Source organism: Meleagris gallopavo, chromosome Z (genome assembly GCF_905368555.1).
Source record: "Meleagris gallopavo chromosome Z, MGAL_WU_HG_1.1, whole genome shotgun sequence".
Classification (NCBI taxonomy): Eukaryota; Metazoa; Chordata; class Aves; order Galliformes; family Phasianidae; genus Meleagris; species Meleagris gallopavo.
This window is the reverse complement of record NC_139435.1, coordinates 70,289,346-70,304,195: the sequence shown is the minus strand read 5'-3', so window position 1 is coordinate 70,304,195 and position 14,850 is coordinate 70,289,346. Positions and strand designations below refer to the sequence as shown.

Sequence of the window (14,850 nt, the reverse complement as noted above, 5' to 3'; positions counted from 1 at the left end):
TTTTACTGCAGACCTGCACAAGAAGAGGGAGGCACGCAGGTGTAGAGGACTTGCCCATGTTCTACAGAGTCTGCAGAAATGGAGCGGGGGGTGGCTATGGCAGGAATTTTCCCTGCCAGCAGGGAAGGCATCTGGCTGCATCCCTCCCGACACCCTTCGCTTTTCCCTGCCTCTTTACCTCTCCTTTGAGGCTGAAGAAGATGGCCTCATCAAAGCGGGCTATGGCACTCCCCTTCTTCTCTAGGGCGCTCCTCGGGGCCTCTGCTTCGTTCAGCTTCATGAGGGCCCTTGAACAACCCCACAAATAGCAGGTGAGCATTTGTGCAGAGCCCCTGGCCAGCCCCATCCTTCCTTTTTGCCTCCTACGGCATCTGCCGTAGCAGGGCCCGGGTTCCTCCCGCTCATGCCTGCCCTAACGCAGGCACGTGGGGCCCGAGCACGGGCCCCGAGGAAGCCCTCAGTCCTCCTCCAGGGTAAAGCAGCTCGTGCTGGCAAGCAGGGTAACCCCCCATGTAGGGTTTTTAGACGTTCAGGGAGGGAACCGCCCACTCCAGCAGGTAGTAGAAGGGTTGGGAAACATTGCCTGCTGCCATGTATTGGGGACCCAAGCGCACAAGAACCGCTTTGGCGATTGCTTCACACTGGCAGGGGCACTGGCCGCTGTCCTTGGCCCGCAGCGTTGCCTGCTCGCCCTCTGCCAGAATCTCCTCTGCGGGGAGGGTCCTAGCCCTGCGCAGGTGTTTTCCCGCAACTACAAAGGCCTCCCAGCTGCTCCAGTTGTCCTCGTCAGCAGAGCCCTGGGAGCTCCCCTGCTCCTGGGGGGTGGAGATGCCGAAGCGGTGGCAGGCCACAAAGTCCCCTCCGTGGGACCCCTGGGATTTGTTTTCGTTTCTCTCAAAGGGGGCGGGACATTCACGGTGAATGTCGACCTTTTGCCTCGTGGGCCACAGCTCGTAAGTGGGCCCCCCCAGCAGCGGGTTTCAGAAGGCAGGGTTTTTAGGCTGCTGCTGCTGCTGCATGTTCTTCCTGCTGGCAGAGGGCCCCTTCACCCCTGCAAGGCAATGAGTCTTGGCCTCAGACAAAGCTGGGGCCAGACTTCAAGGCTGCCCCAGCTGGGGAAAAGGCCACACACACTGGGGTGCGTGCTGCTGCTGTCTGAGCCTGGCCTGTGCTCTGCCTGAAAGCACAGTGGCAGAGGCTCTTTCAACAGCCACTGAGGATTTCCCTGTGCATGAAGCTAGGTGAGCAGAGCCCTGTGGAGCCACAGTGCTTCTAGGCCCATGCAGCAGCCATCACTTACCTCTGCCTGCCTGCGCAGAGGTGGGCAGCCCCTCTGTAGCACCTTGCCAGTCTTCTGGCTTCTTGAAGTTGTCCAGTCGCTTCAGGATGTTGTCCTCCACCAGCATGTTCAGAAGGGAATTAATCCCTGGCCTTTTGCTTCTGGGAACAATGTGAGCCAGCTGCTGGGTGGTAAACACCGGCCCTATGATGGCTGCAAACTTCAGAACCATCTGCTTCTTCAGATTGATGTGATCTAGCTCAGCCAGCGCAATCTCTGTCTAGAAGAAGCAACACATCTTGGTCTTGCTTGTCCCGGAGAGAGGTTGGAGAAGCCGGACAGTTTCTCCAGGGGAAACGGGGGAGGCTTTGGCCTCCTTTCCTCAGGATGGAACCTGCTGGGCAACCAGAGCCCAGGGTCAGTATCTTCAAGATGGCTCTGCTCCTCTGCCAGTCACAGGCCACAGGAGCCAGGGAAAGCAGACACTCAGACAAAGGTTCCCAACCAATGATGGGGAGGGCACAACCCAGCAGGTATGCATGTCCCGTCGTGCAACCCACTCGATCTGCACTGGGTTCATGCCCAGCAGCGCACACAGAGAGCACAGAACATTCTTGCCAGCCCAGAGCTGGACTCACAGTTCCCCCACCCAGGATGTGCAGATCACAGGTCAGCTCAGAGCTGGTCTGCTGCCCACGGGGGAAAACCACAGCCCGCGAGAGCGCAGGACTCTTCCTGCTTGGGCTAGAGTCACCTTCCTGGCAGAGCCCCGAGGCTGAGAGGGCAGTTCTGCAGCACGCAGGTGCCCAGCCTCTTTACCTGCACCCCAGGAAAGGAAGCTGGGGCACAGCCAAAAACCGGACGAGAGCCGCTCAGCTGCTCACCTTTCAAGGCCACCGGCAGCAGGGGGTTCTCCAGGCTCACGTCTGGTCTGAGGGTACAGATCCTTTCGCCGTCATTCCCGGTTCCCGAGCTCGAGGCAGCTGTGACAGCGGGTGATGCCTTGGCTGCAGAAGATGGGAAGAGCAAGGGAAGCATGAATAAGGCGCGGCAAGTCACGCCTGTCATGGTCAGGCGCATTGCCTGGCCTGCACTGAACAGGGACAGCAAGCAGGGCAGGCCGGTCGATTCCCACTGCAGGCTTTCATTTGCATTGCCACCCCAGCTCTCTTCTGTCTTCACACCAGCTTCAGACCAAATGCCCTTCAGTCAAAACTTCTGGGCTTTCCGACAGAATGCGGTAGTGATGCTGCCTTCAGCAGCACTGCCTCCAGAGCCAGGGAAGTTGCCACTGATGCTCCAGAAGGCAAAGCCCGTGCAGCCTTGCCCTAAGCAACGGTGCTCTGCTTGGCATTGCTCTTGCAGTGGCATTCCCACCGTGCTCTTCAGTTCCCAAGGCCCTGTGAGGACTCGAGGTTTTGGAGCAGTTTGCCGCTCCCCCACATGGGCTTTGCTCTCACAGGAGCTGAGCTGGTGTTTGCTTAAAGGAGCGGCAAGGTGCGCAGCAGCCCGCACCTCTGCCATGGCAAGTTCTGCCCTGCTGCAGGGTCAGCCTCTGCCCAGAGTCACTGGGGAGACACAGGGCACGGCTGTGCAGGAGAGGATGCGCCACAGCCAACAGCTGACGGGCAACGAGGGTGCTTACCGATCAGGCTCTGCCAGTTTTCCTGTCCTTCATCCGGCCTCCCTGTGTGCAACAAGAGCATGTTGTTGCATCGCAGGTAGCGCAGCAGTTCCTCACAGTAATATGGGATGCCAGAGCTTTTCTGGATCAGGAACCCGGGCAGGAGCACAACCAACACCAAGGCAGTAAGGTGCAGCACAGTTTGGATGGGTGGTGAGTCACTCAGACCTCGCAGGCTGACCAGCCTCTTCAACATGGCTAAACCTGGCTTCTGGAAGGGGCCCAAAGCACAGAACAGCAAGCCACGGCAACAGCAAAGGGCTGACACCATCCAGACTCTGCTGCCTCGTGGCAGGTTGCCCATTCTTAGCTCACACCTGCTATGGCCAGGCTTAAGGAGAGACCCATCCACCCGTTTGGGCGGGGCGATTCCCCGCCGTGGTCAGCATAAGTGCAACCCCTCCGGAAGAGCTCCCCAGGCTTGGGCTTACCTTGCTAGCTCCCCGGGGATGCTGCTCACTCCAAGGGCCTGGCAGGCTTTCTGCACCACAGCTGAAGCTTTCAGCCCTTCCAGACGAACGCAAGTGATTCTCTCGGATGTTGTTCCGTCAGCGGCAGCTTGGAAAATGATCTCTGTTCTGTCCTTGACTGGAGCTAAGCTCATGGCCATAAAGACCACGGCACTTTGGAGCATGGGCCACATGATAGACCAGGACAGAGGGTCGACAAAGTGGGCGTTGTCGATGAAAAATATGCCAAATTTCCCTCCAAGTACCTGAAAAACAGGTGGTTCTGAGTGGAATCCAGTGGATTCTTGAGCGTCTTCCAGGGAGGACACATAGCCTTTCACGCTCTCGAGACAAGGGAATATTCAGAAGCCTCTCCTCAGCCACCTCCCTCTCCAGGAGTTTACCAACTTTGTTTGTGCAAGACTGTAAAGTCTCCTCTAACATCAGCTGCCCGGCAGAAGGAGAGAAGTTGGGCAGAGTTTCTGGAGGGCCACGACCCAGGCACATCGTCCTGCCACCTCCTCAGGCAGCTCCAGCACAGAGCCTGCACCCAGCACCTCCTGTGAGGCTGGAGGAAGGAGACCTGCTCACCTTCTGTAGCATTTGTGTACAAGTCAGGAGGAACGCACTGGCCCGTTCACTGGAACACATCTTGGAAACTTTGTCCGTGACGGGAAACTGTCCAGGAAAGACAGAGAGGAACATTGCTGCAGGTCTGGGCACACCTATCTCCCAGAGCAAGACTGCAGAGCAAAACGCCTCTACTTTTGCATGCGGCCAGCACCAGCCCCTCTTCAGTGCCATTTCCAGGGTGCTGAACAAGACACGGGGCACGTGCACGGCACAGGAGCACCCCATGCACAGAATCAGACAGGAATCAGACAGCACTGAGCTGAGCCACTCCCAGCAGAATATCCAAGCAAGACGGCCTCTCACTCTCACCTTAACTGAGAAAACATCGTTTAGTAGGCAAAAGCTGCTCTCTTCTATTGTATCTTGGAATATGGTCTGCAGAGTGCGCTGCCTCTCACTGGAAGTTTCATTGTCCTGGAGACCCAGCGCCCTGGCCACGAGCAGACAGATGCCAGACAAGGGCTGCTTCACGTTGTCCTCTGTCAGTTCCACAGTCGTGACCCTGCGGTGCAAAAGCAGAAGACACTGAGATCCAGAATTGCCTCCTGGTAGCTCAAGCCTGTCCGAACAGCAGCGCTCAATGGGTGAGCCGCCTGGTTCTTTCTGCAGAAGAAAGTGGGACTCTTCAGCCACACATCTCCAAGTGCGTCCTGGAGGGGACCAGGCTTTCCACTCATCGTACAAGAAAAAGTCCAGAGGGACGGCTGCAGGCCAATCACTGGGGGGCTGACCGTGGCCCCTGCACCTCCACAGCCCCAGCCCAGGTCACTCTACACATGCCCTCCAGAGGCTCTCCTTGGGTTAAGAAGGAAGGCCTCAGCAGGTGGCAGGTCTGTGTCTCCCGCCCGGCCCGCAGCAGGGCTCTTCTGCCCCAGTGCTCCTTCTGGAAAAACAGAGGGCAAGCAGTGCTTCTGAGACGGGCCACTTTGCTTCCTCTCAGCTCCAGAGCTTGGCCCAGGGACAAAGGAGAAAAGCAGTGGCTCACAAAGCCAGCTGGAACTCCCCGAGAAGGCGGGTGCTGCTCGGGAGGGTCTGCAGTAGGCTTTTTTGGGAGGCTGCAGCGCAAGGGCTGGCACCCAGACTGCAGTGTTCCACAAACACCAGGGGACAGGCAAGGGAGGGGTGCCAAAGAAACAGCTCCAAAATGCTTACCTGTGCTTAGCAGCCCGGTCTAAAACGGCCAGCTCGGCAAGTAAGTGGCTCTTTCCAGAGCCTGGAATGCCCACAAATGCCACCGTGTATGGTTCTTCCAGAAGTTCGTAGGCCTCCAAGCAGCAGTCAAAGATTTCGATCTCCTCCTCTCGACCTGTGCAGACCCACAAGAAAATCAGCTGCTGCGGCGTGCCAAAAGGCGGGGAGCCCCTCCTGTTCTCATCCGTACCCCGCAGCAGAGGGGGAGGAAGCGAGGAAGCGGCTGCGTGGGGCTCAGCTGCGTGCCAGGGCAGCACTGGCACTGGGCAAAGGGAAACAATTGGGCTTCAGATGAGTCCTCCACCTACCCAGCAAGGGACCGTAGTGTGACCTCTCCTTGGCAAGGCCCATGTCATATTGGCTAGAAGGGGGAGAAAAACAAAGTCACTTACTTAATCAGAAACCGTTGCACGCAGAGCCTGCTGTGGAGGGGTGGAGACCCCCCTCTCGAGCAGCATGTTACCCGGAGCATGGTCCCCTGGCCAAAGCTCAAGGTGACACACTAGGACAAGCCTCAAGCATAAAGAAGCCCAGCAGCCACGGCAGGACAGCCGAAGCTAACAAAAGTGCCCTGCTGGAGGCAACAACCAAAGAAATCCAAGATGAGGAAAGAAGCCAGGCTGCGCTGCTGGCTGGCGGACTGCTTTGCCAGCCTGGACAAGCAAAACAAGCCTCCTGGAAGGGAGGACTCTGTCTCTTAGCGGCTTGGGATGGTACGCAAGCCACTAAGTAGCATTCGTGTTCAAAAGGCCCTGCAACGAGGAGGCCAAAGCTGGGCCCAGAGGAACAGCAGAGGACTGAGCAGGAAGGCAGGAGGAAGCAGAGTGTGGGGCCAGCAGCCTACCTTACCCCAGTGGAACACGACTGACCCAAAGCTTCCTGCTGGGAAGCAGCTGGGGAGAAAAACCCACCCCATGCAGCAGAATGACCGCCGGCTTAGTCTTACACGTGGTGGAACAAAGCACAGCACAGCAAGCTCAGAGGAATGCTGCTCGGACAAAGCCCACAAGGCTAGCCTGTGTCTGCAAAGACAGGCCAGCCTTCCCCAGTCCAGTGCCATCACTTCCACTCTCTTAGCAGCAAGAGGCACAAGGGCAGAGAGGCAGAAAGCAGCCCCACCCCAGGGCTTCCGATCTTCTCAGCCACAGGCAAGGGAGGTCTGTGGGAGACCAGCCTGGTCTCGCTGCAGAACTCCTCTCTGTCGGCCAAGGTTGTACCCTTGAAGCCCCCCTCCCCTCACTTGCACAGCTCAGAGAACACTTACTGCTTGGTGATCCCCATGTATTGATAGATGGTGACGGGATTGGTAACACCTTTCATGTCTCTCTGTGGCAACTCTTTGAAGCAGTAGCTGGGCAGGCGAGAGGCTGCATACGTCTCTGCATCACAGGACACCATCCCTGGGTAGGCCATCATCATGCGGGCGGCCAAATTCACCTTAAAGCCAAGGACTGCCACAGAGAAAGAGCATACGTCAACGCAGTTGGGAAACCTTCAAGGCCAAGGGCAACCTCCCCTCCCGGGCACAAGCCAACCCAACTGCAGGCTAAGAGGACCCAAAGGGAACCACGTGTCTCTGAGCCCATCCTCCTGCCCCACGGCCCCAACGGGCTGCAGTATGCCCTTGCCTCAGCCCATCCGCCTTGTCCAGACCGACGGGCTGAAGCAGACCCATGCCAGCCTCACATTCCTAAGACAAAGGAGCCCTACCTGTGTGTTCAAACCTCTCGGGATGGCCAGTGAGGCCGCAGAACGCCGTCCCGCTGCTGACCCCGACAGAAACTTGCCTGGCACACAGAGAGAGTGACGTGCATTCAGCAGCAGCCCTGCTGCAGTCCCGCTCGCCCTGTTCCATCCCTTCCCACCTCTCCCCTCCTCGGCACTGGGACCACACGCACCAGCATGGGACTTGGGGACTTAGAGAGCTTGGGGTGCAACACGCCCCGGTGGCAAGGGATGTAGGTAGCGCACACGCAAGACCATCTGGACCCTTCCCCCGAGGCCCGATGGCTGCAACCTGCACCAGGCCACAGGCTTTTCTCCTCAGCAAGGAGGCAAGCAGGTGCTGCCTGCACACCACCCACAACGGCAGTGACTGGAGGTCGTGGGACCGGACTCGGGCTTTGTTCCTGGCCCCATTGCCCGGAGGAGCCTGCCTCTGGCACTGATGAGCTCTGTGCCCTGGTGAGGGCTCGCTCCGGCACGGTGACTGGCAGGCAGCACTTGGGGGCTGAGCCTGGCTACCGTGGGCTAACCTGCCACCTCTGAGATGCTGCCTCCTTCCCGCCAGGGGCGAAGCAGGACAAGCCAGGGGGAACATCTCTTGCTCATCAGTCCTCTCGTGCCATCCCAGGCAGCACACACACCCCCTAACATGCACTCACTGGAGTTTTCCCAGCTCCGTGGAGGCCATGCAGAGGATCTGCATAGCACATTCCAAGGCGTGGGTGCTCTCACAGGCCAGCTTTTCTCCCGGAAATCCAAACACGCAGAGGAAGGTGCAACCCTGCAAGGAAGAGGTGCAGTACGCCTTGTTTTACAATACTGATGGCCAGCAGCTGATGCATTCTGCTACAGGCACCGGGGGGACCAGCGGAGCTTCAGGTCAACCCACAGCCTCAGATCCCAGCAGCAGGCAGAGCTGCTTCCCATTGCCTTGCTGCCAAACAGACAGAGGCATCCGGGCGTGGGATGGCTGTCACACACTCACCTTGTCAAACAGAAGACTTTTGTTGATTTCACCCTTGTGAGGGCTGATGATTTCTGAAATCATACTGCTGCTATTGCTGAGGCTGCTGCTGAGCTCCACTGTGCTGATCTTGTCAGCAAACTGCAGCTGGACAAAGAGGCTGGTGACCGGCCGTAGCTCCGAGCACAGCTCCAGTGGCACGTTCTGATAAAGCTGCAAGAGAAGAGCACAACAGCTTTGCCAGCCTGCTCTCCCGGGGGCTTCTCTGGGCCCACAGCAGACACCGAGGGACAGCAGGCGTGCTGGTAATAGCATGTGCTAGTGGAGGATGGCGAAGTCCTCCCAGGTACCGAGTCCTGGCACAAAGCTACTCTGGCAACACTCTGTCCTGTGACACGTGCGGGCATGAGGGAGCTCTTTGCCATCCTCTAGGCACCTGAGCGGGATCTTGTCCCGAGAGCTCCACACCGTCTCCTGCTGCCCTCCCTACACGCAGCCGCCAGCAGTAGTGGCCATACCTTCTGGAGAACAGCTGTCGATATGTGCTTCTCCAGCCTCGCTCCCACTTCAGGACCAGCAGAGCTCCTAAGAACCGGCCTTTGGAGGGCTAAGGAAAGGAAACGCAGGCCGTCACTGGCAGGGCAGGACTACAGGGCTTGGGAAGCTGGACATGGCAAGGGAAAGATTCTCCTGCGCTTGCTCCCGCTCCTGTCTGAAGCAGGCAGGACCCACTTTCCAGCCAGTCACAGGACAAGGAACTCACCCATCCCTTCCAAATGCCAATCCCCTCTGTACATGTTCAGCTGGTCTACAGCATCTCGGTATTCCTGGCGAGTTAAGTGCCTCATTTCCACAACCTGAAGACACACAGGAGGAAAGGAATGCCACTGGCCTCCCCAGAAGCCCCAGGGCACACGGCCTGCCCCTCCACTCTCTCTTCCCAGACAAGGGCAAGCCCACCTCCCTGGACTTTCAGCTGAGGTGCAACGCCAACAGCTTTGGCTCTCTGCCTACGCTTATGGTTAGGGCTGTGGCCACGTTCAGCCTCTCAGCCGCCTCCCCACCCAAGTGCGGGTCTTCCAAAGGGCTCGAGGCCACACCATTCTCCCACCTTCACGGCCCTTCTGCCAGCAATATAGTTGGCCCTGATTCGTTGCTGCTCACACAGCTCCCAGCAGGTCTGTGACAGCACGATTTCATAGGCAGCCGAAAGGTTTTGGGCCTCGATAACTTCATCCAGGGCCTGGTTGCAGATGAAGAAGTACTGACGATCCCCGCCTCTGACAGATATGAAGGAGAAAATCCCGGCGGAGATCCCTGGGGAGAGAAAGACCAGCGGCGTTAACACAGGGAAGCTTTGGAACTCGGTGGCCCCCAGCTGCACAGAAGCTCAGCTGAAGCCCAGCCTGGAGACTGGCAGCAGAGAGGGAAGGGCCTCGTGCGTCCTTCTCGGGGCCATTAGCCACACAGGTCCCAGAAACGGGCGTCTACAAAGGGGCAAACAAAGTCAACACTGACAGTGCATTGGCACTGCTGGGCATCTGAGCCAGCGGCCTACAGAGCAAGCCCTGCAGAGCAGCAGCTTTGAGCAGCGTCTGCTCTGTTTATGTGAAGGCAGGTTGCAAGTGTGTGCCTGAGAAGGCAAGAGCCTTCCGGTGAGCTGGGGAAGGGGGCCCTCGAGGCGAAGCAAAGGGGAGAAAAGCAACAGGGAGACCCAGAGAGACGGAGGATAGAAGAGGTCCTGTGGAAGTCCCAGCTGAAGTCTCTGCCCACAGTCTGCAGCCCAGGCATGCTGTCTGTGGTGCGAGGAGAGCCTGCAAAAGCCCGGCTCAAAGCTGTTAGGCAAAGCAGTTCCCCTTTGCTCGCCATGAAAAGCACCAAGCTGTTTAGCTCCTGGAACTTGAGGAAGCATCCCAGAGGTGACACATCTCTTATCCAAGGGGCAGGCGGGACAGAGAGGCCCGTCTGGGGACCGGGTGTGGGATCTACCTCCCAGTGGGGTCAGACGTTGGGGCCCCCACGGACGGAGCGGGCTGTGCTCTGGGACCCTTGCTGGGAGCGAGGGGCCTGTGCTACAGCTGATGTGAGGCAGGCAGGGAAGGAGCCCTGACCTCCCCTGCCCTCACTGCCTCCTGCTTGTCCTGCAAATGCTGGCAGGGGAGGCTATCCATCAGCTCTGGAGAGTACCGGGGCTGACCCATCTATGCCCGTACCTATCTTCAGGTGGAGCATGAGACCCATGTGTGTGTCATGAGTGCCGTACTTCTTCTGGATTTCACTGGAGCACTGCAGCGCCAGGTTGATGGCTGTAGGCAGGTGAGGCTGTGCTGCTCTCCACAGCACCAGCACAGCATCCCCTGGGGAAAGGGAGGAGAAGGTGAAGGCTCTCCCGAGGGCTGACTGTCCCCAAGTTGCGCCCAGCCGCAGGGACAGCAGCAAGCAGCCGGGCGGCGTGCAGAGGAAGATGGGACTGTGGGAGGGCATCATCCTGAAGGACCTCCGGGGGCAGCCTAGCCTCAGGGACCCCTCCCATCTGCCGGGCCAGCCACAGCGACCTCCAGGGCAGCAGAGCAAGAGGGTGGGTGGTGGGGGGCAGCGGTGAGGCCGGCACCCCCCACCGCCAGTGACCCTCAGCACTCAAAGACAGGGCTCCCTCCCCCCCACTGCTTCCCCCACGCCTCAGCGCTCCTGTAGAAGCCCTGCACAATGCTGGAGACAAAGCAGTTCCCCTTGGCTCTCTGCAAAAAGCAGGGTGGAATCCAGGAGGCTCCCACGGGAGACGCTGCGCATCAGCACGACACTGACTCTGCCTCCTCCTAAGGACACACCTGCAAACTTCAGGATGTCTCCTCCAAAATCCAGCACCACTGCAGATAAAGAGAAGGAAAAACAGAGTTAAAGGGACGCCTTCTTCCAGGAGCCGTGGGAAGAGCCACTGTACCCTGAGAGGACCAGCGTGGTGGTGCGGGACCAGGGCACGGCTCCAGAAAGCCCTGCTCCCAGGGCCGCTGCAGCCACAGCCCTGGAAGCCGCATAGCCAGCAGGGAGGCAGCGCCTCGAGAGACGGTGCACGGCGTGGTGGGAGCAGGAGGGCACCTCTGCAGAGCGTCTGCTCCAGCTTTGCGCACCGCTCCACTCAAGCAAGCCACCCAGAGCCACTTGCCCGGGGCCACATTCGCAGGCCTTGTGAAGACCTCTGAGTGCGTCTGGGTGACCCGCCGGCCTTCCTGGGCAACCTGTGCCACAGTTCGGTCAGCGTCACCGCAGAGGCCTCTCCTCCTGCCCAGCAGAACCTCCCGCCTTTCAGTTTGTGCCCACCGCCTCTTGTCCTGGTGCCGGGCCCCACCAAAGACAGCCCGGCTCCGGCTCCTCCCCCCTTCAGGGAGGCAGGAGCGGGCGGCCCAGCACGGCTCTCTCCACAGTGAGCGAGCCTCGGGGCTTGATGCCCGACAGCCCAGCAGCACGGCTCTTACCCTCCAGAATGTCCCCCATGTAGGTGTTGAGGGCATGCGCCAGCTCCTCAGCTCCTCTCTCGGGTCCGTTCTGCTGGACACACTTCTCTGCCAAGGCAGTGAAACCTGCCAGAAGGACAGCCACAAATCAGGACGCGTCTGCGTGCACCTGTAGCTCACCCCTTCCCCAGCCCCGGCTCAGTGCTCGTCACAGCCATGGCTGACAACCCAGGAGGAGCTGCCCGCTCTTTGGGCAGCACGGCAGGAGGCCTGCGCAGTGACAAGATGGCTACCCAGTCTCGGGGCAGGGCTCCCGAGGGCCTGGTGCGTCCTAAGGGCTCATGTCCGTGGGGACTCTGCCATGCCCAGCCCACCTGAGACATCCGCCAGGAGCAGCACTCCCTCAAGCATCTTGGGGTAACTAATGTCCGTGAACTCCTCACGGAGAAGGAGGTTGGGAAGGAACACCGCTTTCTTCCCCAGATGTGAATAGTGGCACTTCCTCTCCCAAGCAGAAGCCATTGTCAGCGCCCTGTGGTACCCGGGGTACCTCAGAACAAGACACCCTGCCCGCTGCAAAGGAGGAGGACGCGACGCTCACCGCTCAGGCGGCAAAGTGAGCCCAGGCCCGCCGTGACGGTCGGCTGGCCCTCTGCTGCAGTGACATCACAATCAGCGGGCAGCGATGTCATCGCCCACCTCACAGAGAGCTGCCTCTGGCAGCGCAGTGGGCTGCAGGCGCTGTGCTCCGTAGCCCACGGAGCAGCTGCTGCTGTGACCCAGGCTTCCCCCTTGATGTCGAGCCACGGCCTCCCAGGCCTCCCTTACTTGAGGACAGTGCCTAAGGCAGGCCGGGCCTGCTGCCGAAAGAGCAGCCGCTTCCCCCAGCACGGAGCGGCCCAGGACTGTTCCCAGGACTCCGAGAGGCCTCAGGCACCCGGAGCCGGGCCCCGGTCCCTGACGGCAGCTGGCTGAGCAATGGAAGGGCAGGCAGGGCACGCGCACAGGCTGCTTGTGCTGGTTGTGGCTGGGTGCCTTCTATTTGTGGTGGCTCTTACGGTGCTGTGTTTTGCGGTTCTGATGAAGCATCATCCCGACTGGGGGCTGGGCTCGTGCCTGGTGCGCGCAGCCGGTAAGCGCGCAGTCGGAGTCCACGCTGAGGTCTATTTTAATTCTGCACAGAATCAGGTGCTTGGCAGTCCTCTGCAAAGCCAGCACGCTCCCAAACAGAAGCGTGGCTGTTCACACACAGCTGTGGACAGAACTGTTTCTCTTTGCAGTTTTTAATCGCTTGCTCCAGTTCTGGGTTGCAATGAGAGCAATAGATACCGTAAGCCTGGCTTGAGGATGAAAGGATTGCTCTGGTTGAGTAGTGTTGCAGACACGGTGCAATTACAGGCAGGAAAAGGGAAATTCTGGGGCTTGAGGCGATAGCTGAATGCTGTCATCCTTGCACCCTTTCCTCTGTAGTTCTCTTAACCTTACGCATCAGATGAAGTAGACATTCTGCAGCTGTACTCATCATCCTAGGCTGAACAACATCATTTCTGTAATCGTTGTTCAACTCGAAAGATAAGGAGAGCTCCCATTACAGAAAGACTGCTGCTGGACCTCTAGCATCGACTCTTGCCTAAGGAAACTTCCAAAATAAAGGTTTTAAAAAAGGTTTTCATTTTATACTTCATGTGCTCGCGTTTTTAGAAATCTATTGCTTACAGTTTGATTTTAACCTAATGGGGAGAAAGTCACTTAGTTTTCTAAGTAGTCATTTTCTAAAACATTTTCCAAGTTTGTCTTTCTTAGACGTTGCCTACACCTCTTTGTGTCATGGTTTTATGTTTTTTTGTTTTTGGTTCTCAGTATTCTGCATCAAAACATCTTATAGTGCACTGGGAGTTCAAGTGTTAATGCTCCAATTCCAGGCACCTATCCTTATACATTACAGAAGTCATGGGATCTGGCCCTTCCGGGTGGGGCGGTCTCTTACTGCCTGGCAGTGGGTGCTGGAGGGTGCTTTCCTGGCCGTTCCAAGCTTTTCAGGTTTGAATCGGTATCGGGAAATCTCTCTCTCTCCTATTTTATTTGATTTATTAGTCTCAATTTCAATCAGAAATGGTTACAAACTGAAGCATAGGAAGTTCTGCACAAATATCCATAAGAACTTCTTCACAGTAAGGGTTGCAGAGCACTGGAACAGCATGCCCAGAGAGGTGGTGGAGTCTCCTTCTATGGAGATGTTCAGGATCCACCTGGATGCCTACCTGTGCAACCTCATCTAGGAGCCTGCTTCGGCAGGGCGGGTGGACTAGATGATCTCCAGATGTCCCTTCCAGCCCCTAAAATTCTGTGATTCTTCATAGTGAGGGTGATGGAGCACTGGAGAAGTTGCCCACGGAGGCTGTGGATTCTCCGTTTCTGGGAATATTCAAGACCCACCCAGTTGTCTACCTGTGCAGCCTGCTGTAGGGAGCCTGCTTTACGTGAGGGCTGGACTCAATGATCTCTAGAGGTCCTTTCCAACCCCTACAATTCTGTGATTCTGTGATTGATTCTGTGATTCTGTGACTCTGACACAGATGTGTGTCTTGGAATGCACGAAATGATGTGTTCACAAGAGATTGTAGGCATGGCTCAGAGATATCTACTATGAGTAAGACTCTTCCAGTCACTTTGTACCACTGCTGGAGTTGAAAGCATGGAAGAGATTGGAGACACTTGGGCCTCCAACCTGCATATTCCCTTATCCAATTGGCAGATCCAGCCAGATGGCTGGATCTGATATCTATTAATCCTTATTATACACTCTTCTTAGCCATTGTCTCCTCAAAAAACACAGTTCAGGGTGCAGTCAGTCCTATCCCGAGAAATTTGCAATAGACACTTTCGTAAGATTCCTCAGGTTTGTCGCTTGTTCTTGTGAAGAAGGCCCTGCATATTGGGAAAACAGCATGAGTTTACACATTTAGGGGTAAGAAGACTTGCCTTTTAGGATGCACTGTAGATTAGGGGGAAAGCCAGATCATTAAATAAAAGAGGTAAGACCTCATCAGATTTCATTTCTCCCAGCTCTTGATCACACACTATTTGCACCTTATTTCTTCACTGAACCTGAATCTTAAGGTTTTATAGCATTGCCAGGCCACTTTGACTTACTACTGTCCATACACGTTCTTTCTGACTGAAGTAGTCATGAATTGCTAGCTTATTAAAAGTTGATTTTTCTTTCAGTGCTAGGTTTTGTCTCCTCTTCATCTTATATATCATCTTGTTGCTTTCAGAAAAACTCCTTTAATTACAAATACCACAACAGTGACTGGAAACCCTTCTTTCTGCAGAGATGAAAATGATGTTGACGGTTCTGGTGATGGTAATAATAATAAAAATCTACTTTATTATAAAAAGAGTAATGGAGAGAGAGGAGTAGACTAGTATAGTAATGTCTGTAAAATAATTATTCTTTACAACAAAATACA

At 56.8% G+C, this 14,850-nt stretch overlaps 3 protein-coding genes across 3 annotated transcripts in view; all 3 read right to left on the bottom strand.

Annotated features, from left to right (window-relative positions):
- Window positions 1-14,850, bottom strand: part of LOC104915361 (E3 ubiquitin-protein ligase TRIM36) — a 77,559-nt gene that overhangs the window by 31,870 nt on the left and 30,839 nt on the right. The window lies entirely within an intron of this gene.
- Window positions 1,258-3,159, bottom strand: LOC146542371 (adenylate cyclase type 10-like). Its single transcript, XM_085213452.1, has 3 exons — window positions 2,925-3,159; window positions 2,164-2,286; window positions 1,258-1,555 (listed from the first exon to the last, which is right to left on the bottom strand). The coding sequence occupies exons 1-3, from the start codon at window positions 3,157-3,159 to the stop codon at window positions 1,293-1,295; spliced, it is 621 nt and encodes a 206-aa protein (XP_085069578.1). The 3' UTR covers window positions 1,258-1,292.
- Window positions 3,391-13,751, bottom strand: LOC104916618 (adenylate cyclase type 10-like). Its single transcript, XM_085213451.1, has 16 exons — window positions 12,436-13,751; window positions 11,399-11,503; window positions 10,754-10,792; window positions 10,139-10,282; window positions 9,037-9,242; window positions 8,689-8,782; window positions 8,444-8,532; window positions 7,947-8,138; window positions 7,621-7,742; window positions 6,947-7,023; window positions 6,501-6,687; window positions 5,545-5,597; window positions 5,198-5,351; window positions 4,355-4,547; window positions 4,004-4,090; window positions 3,391-3,678 (listed from the first exon to the last, which is right to left on the bottom strand). The coding sequence occupies exons 1-16, from the start codon at window positions 12,467-12,469 to the stop codon at window positions 3,391-3,393; spliced, it is 2,064 nt and encodes a 687-aa protein (XP_085069577.1). The 5' UTR covers window positions 12,470-13,751.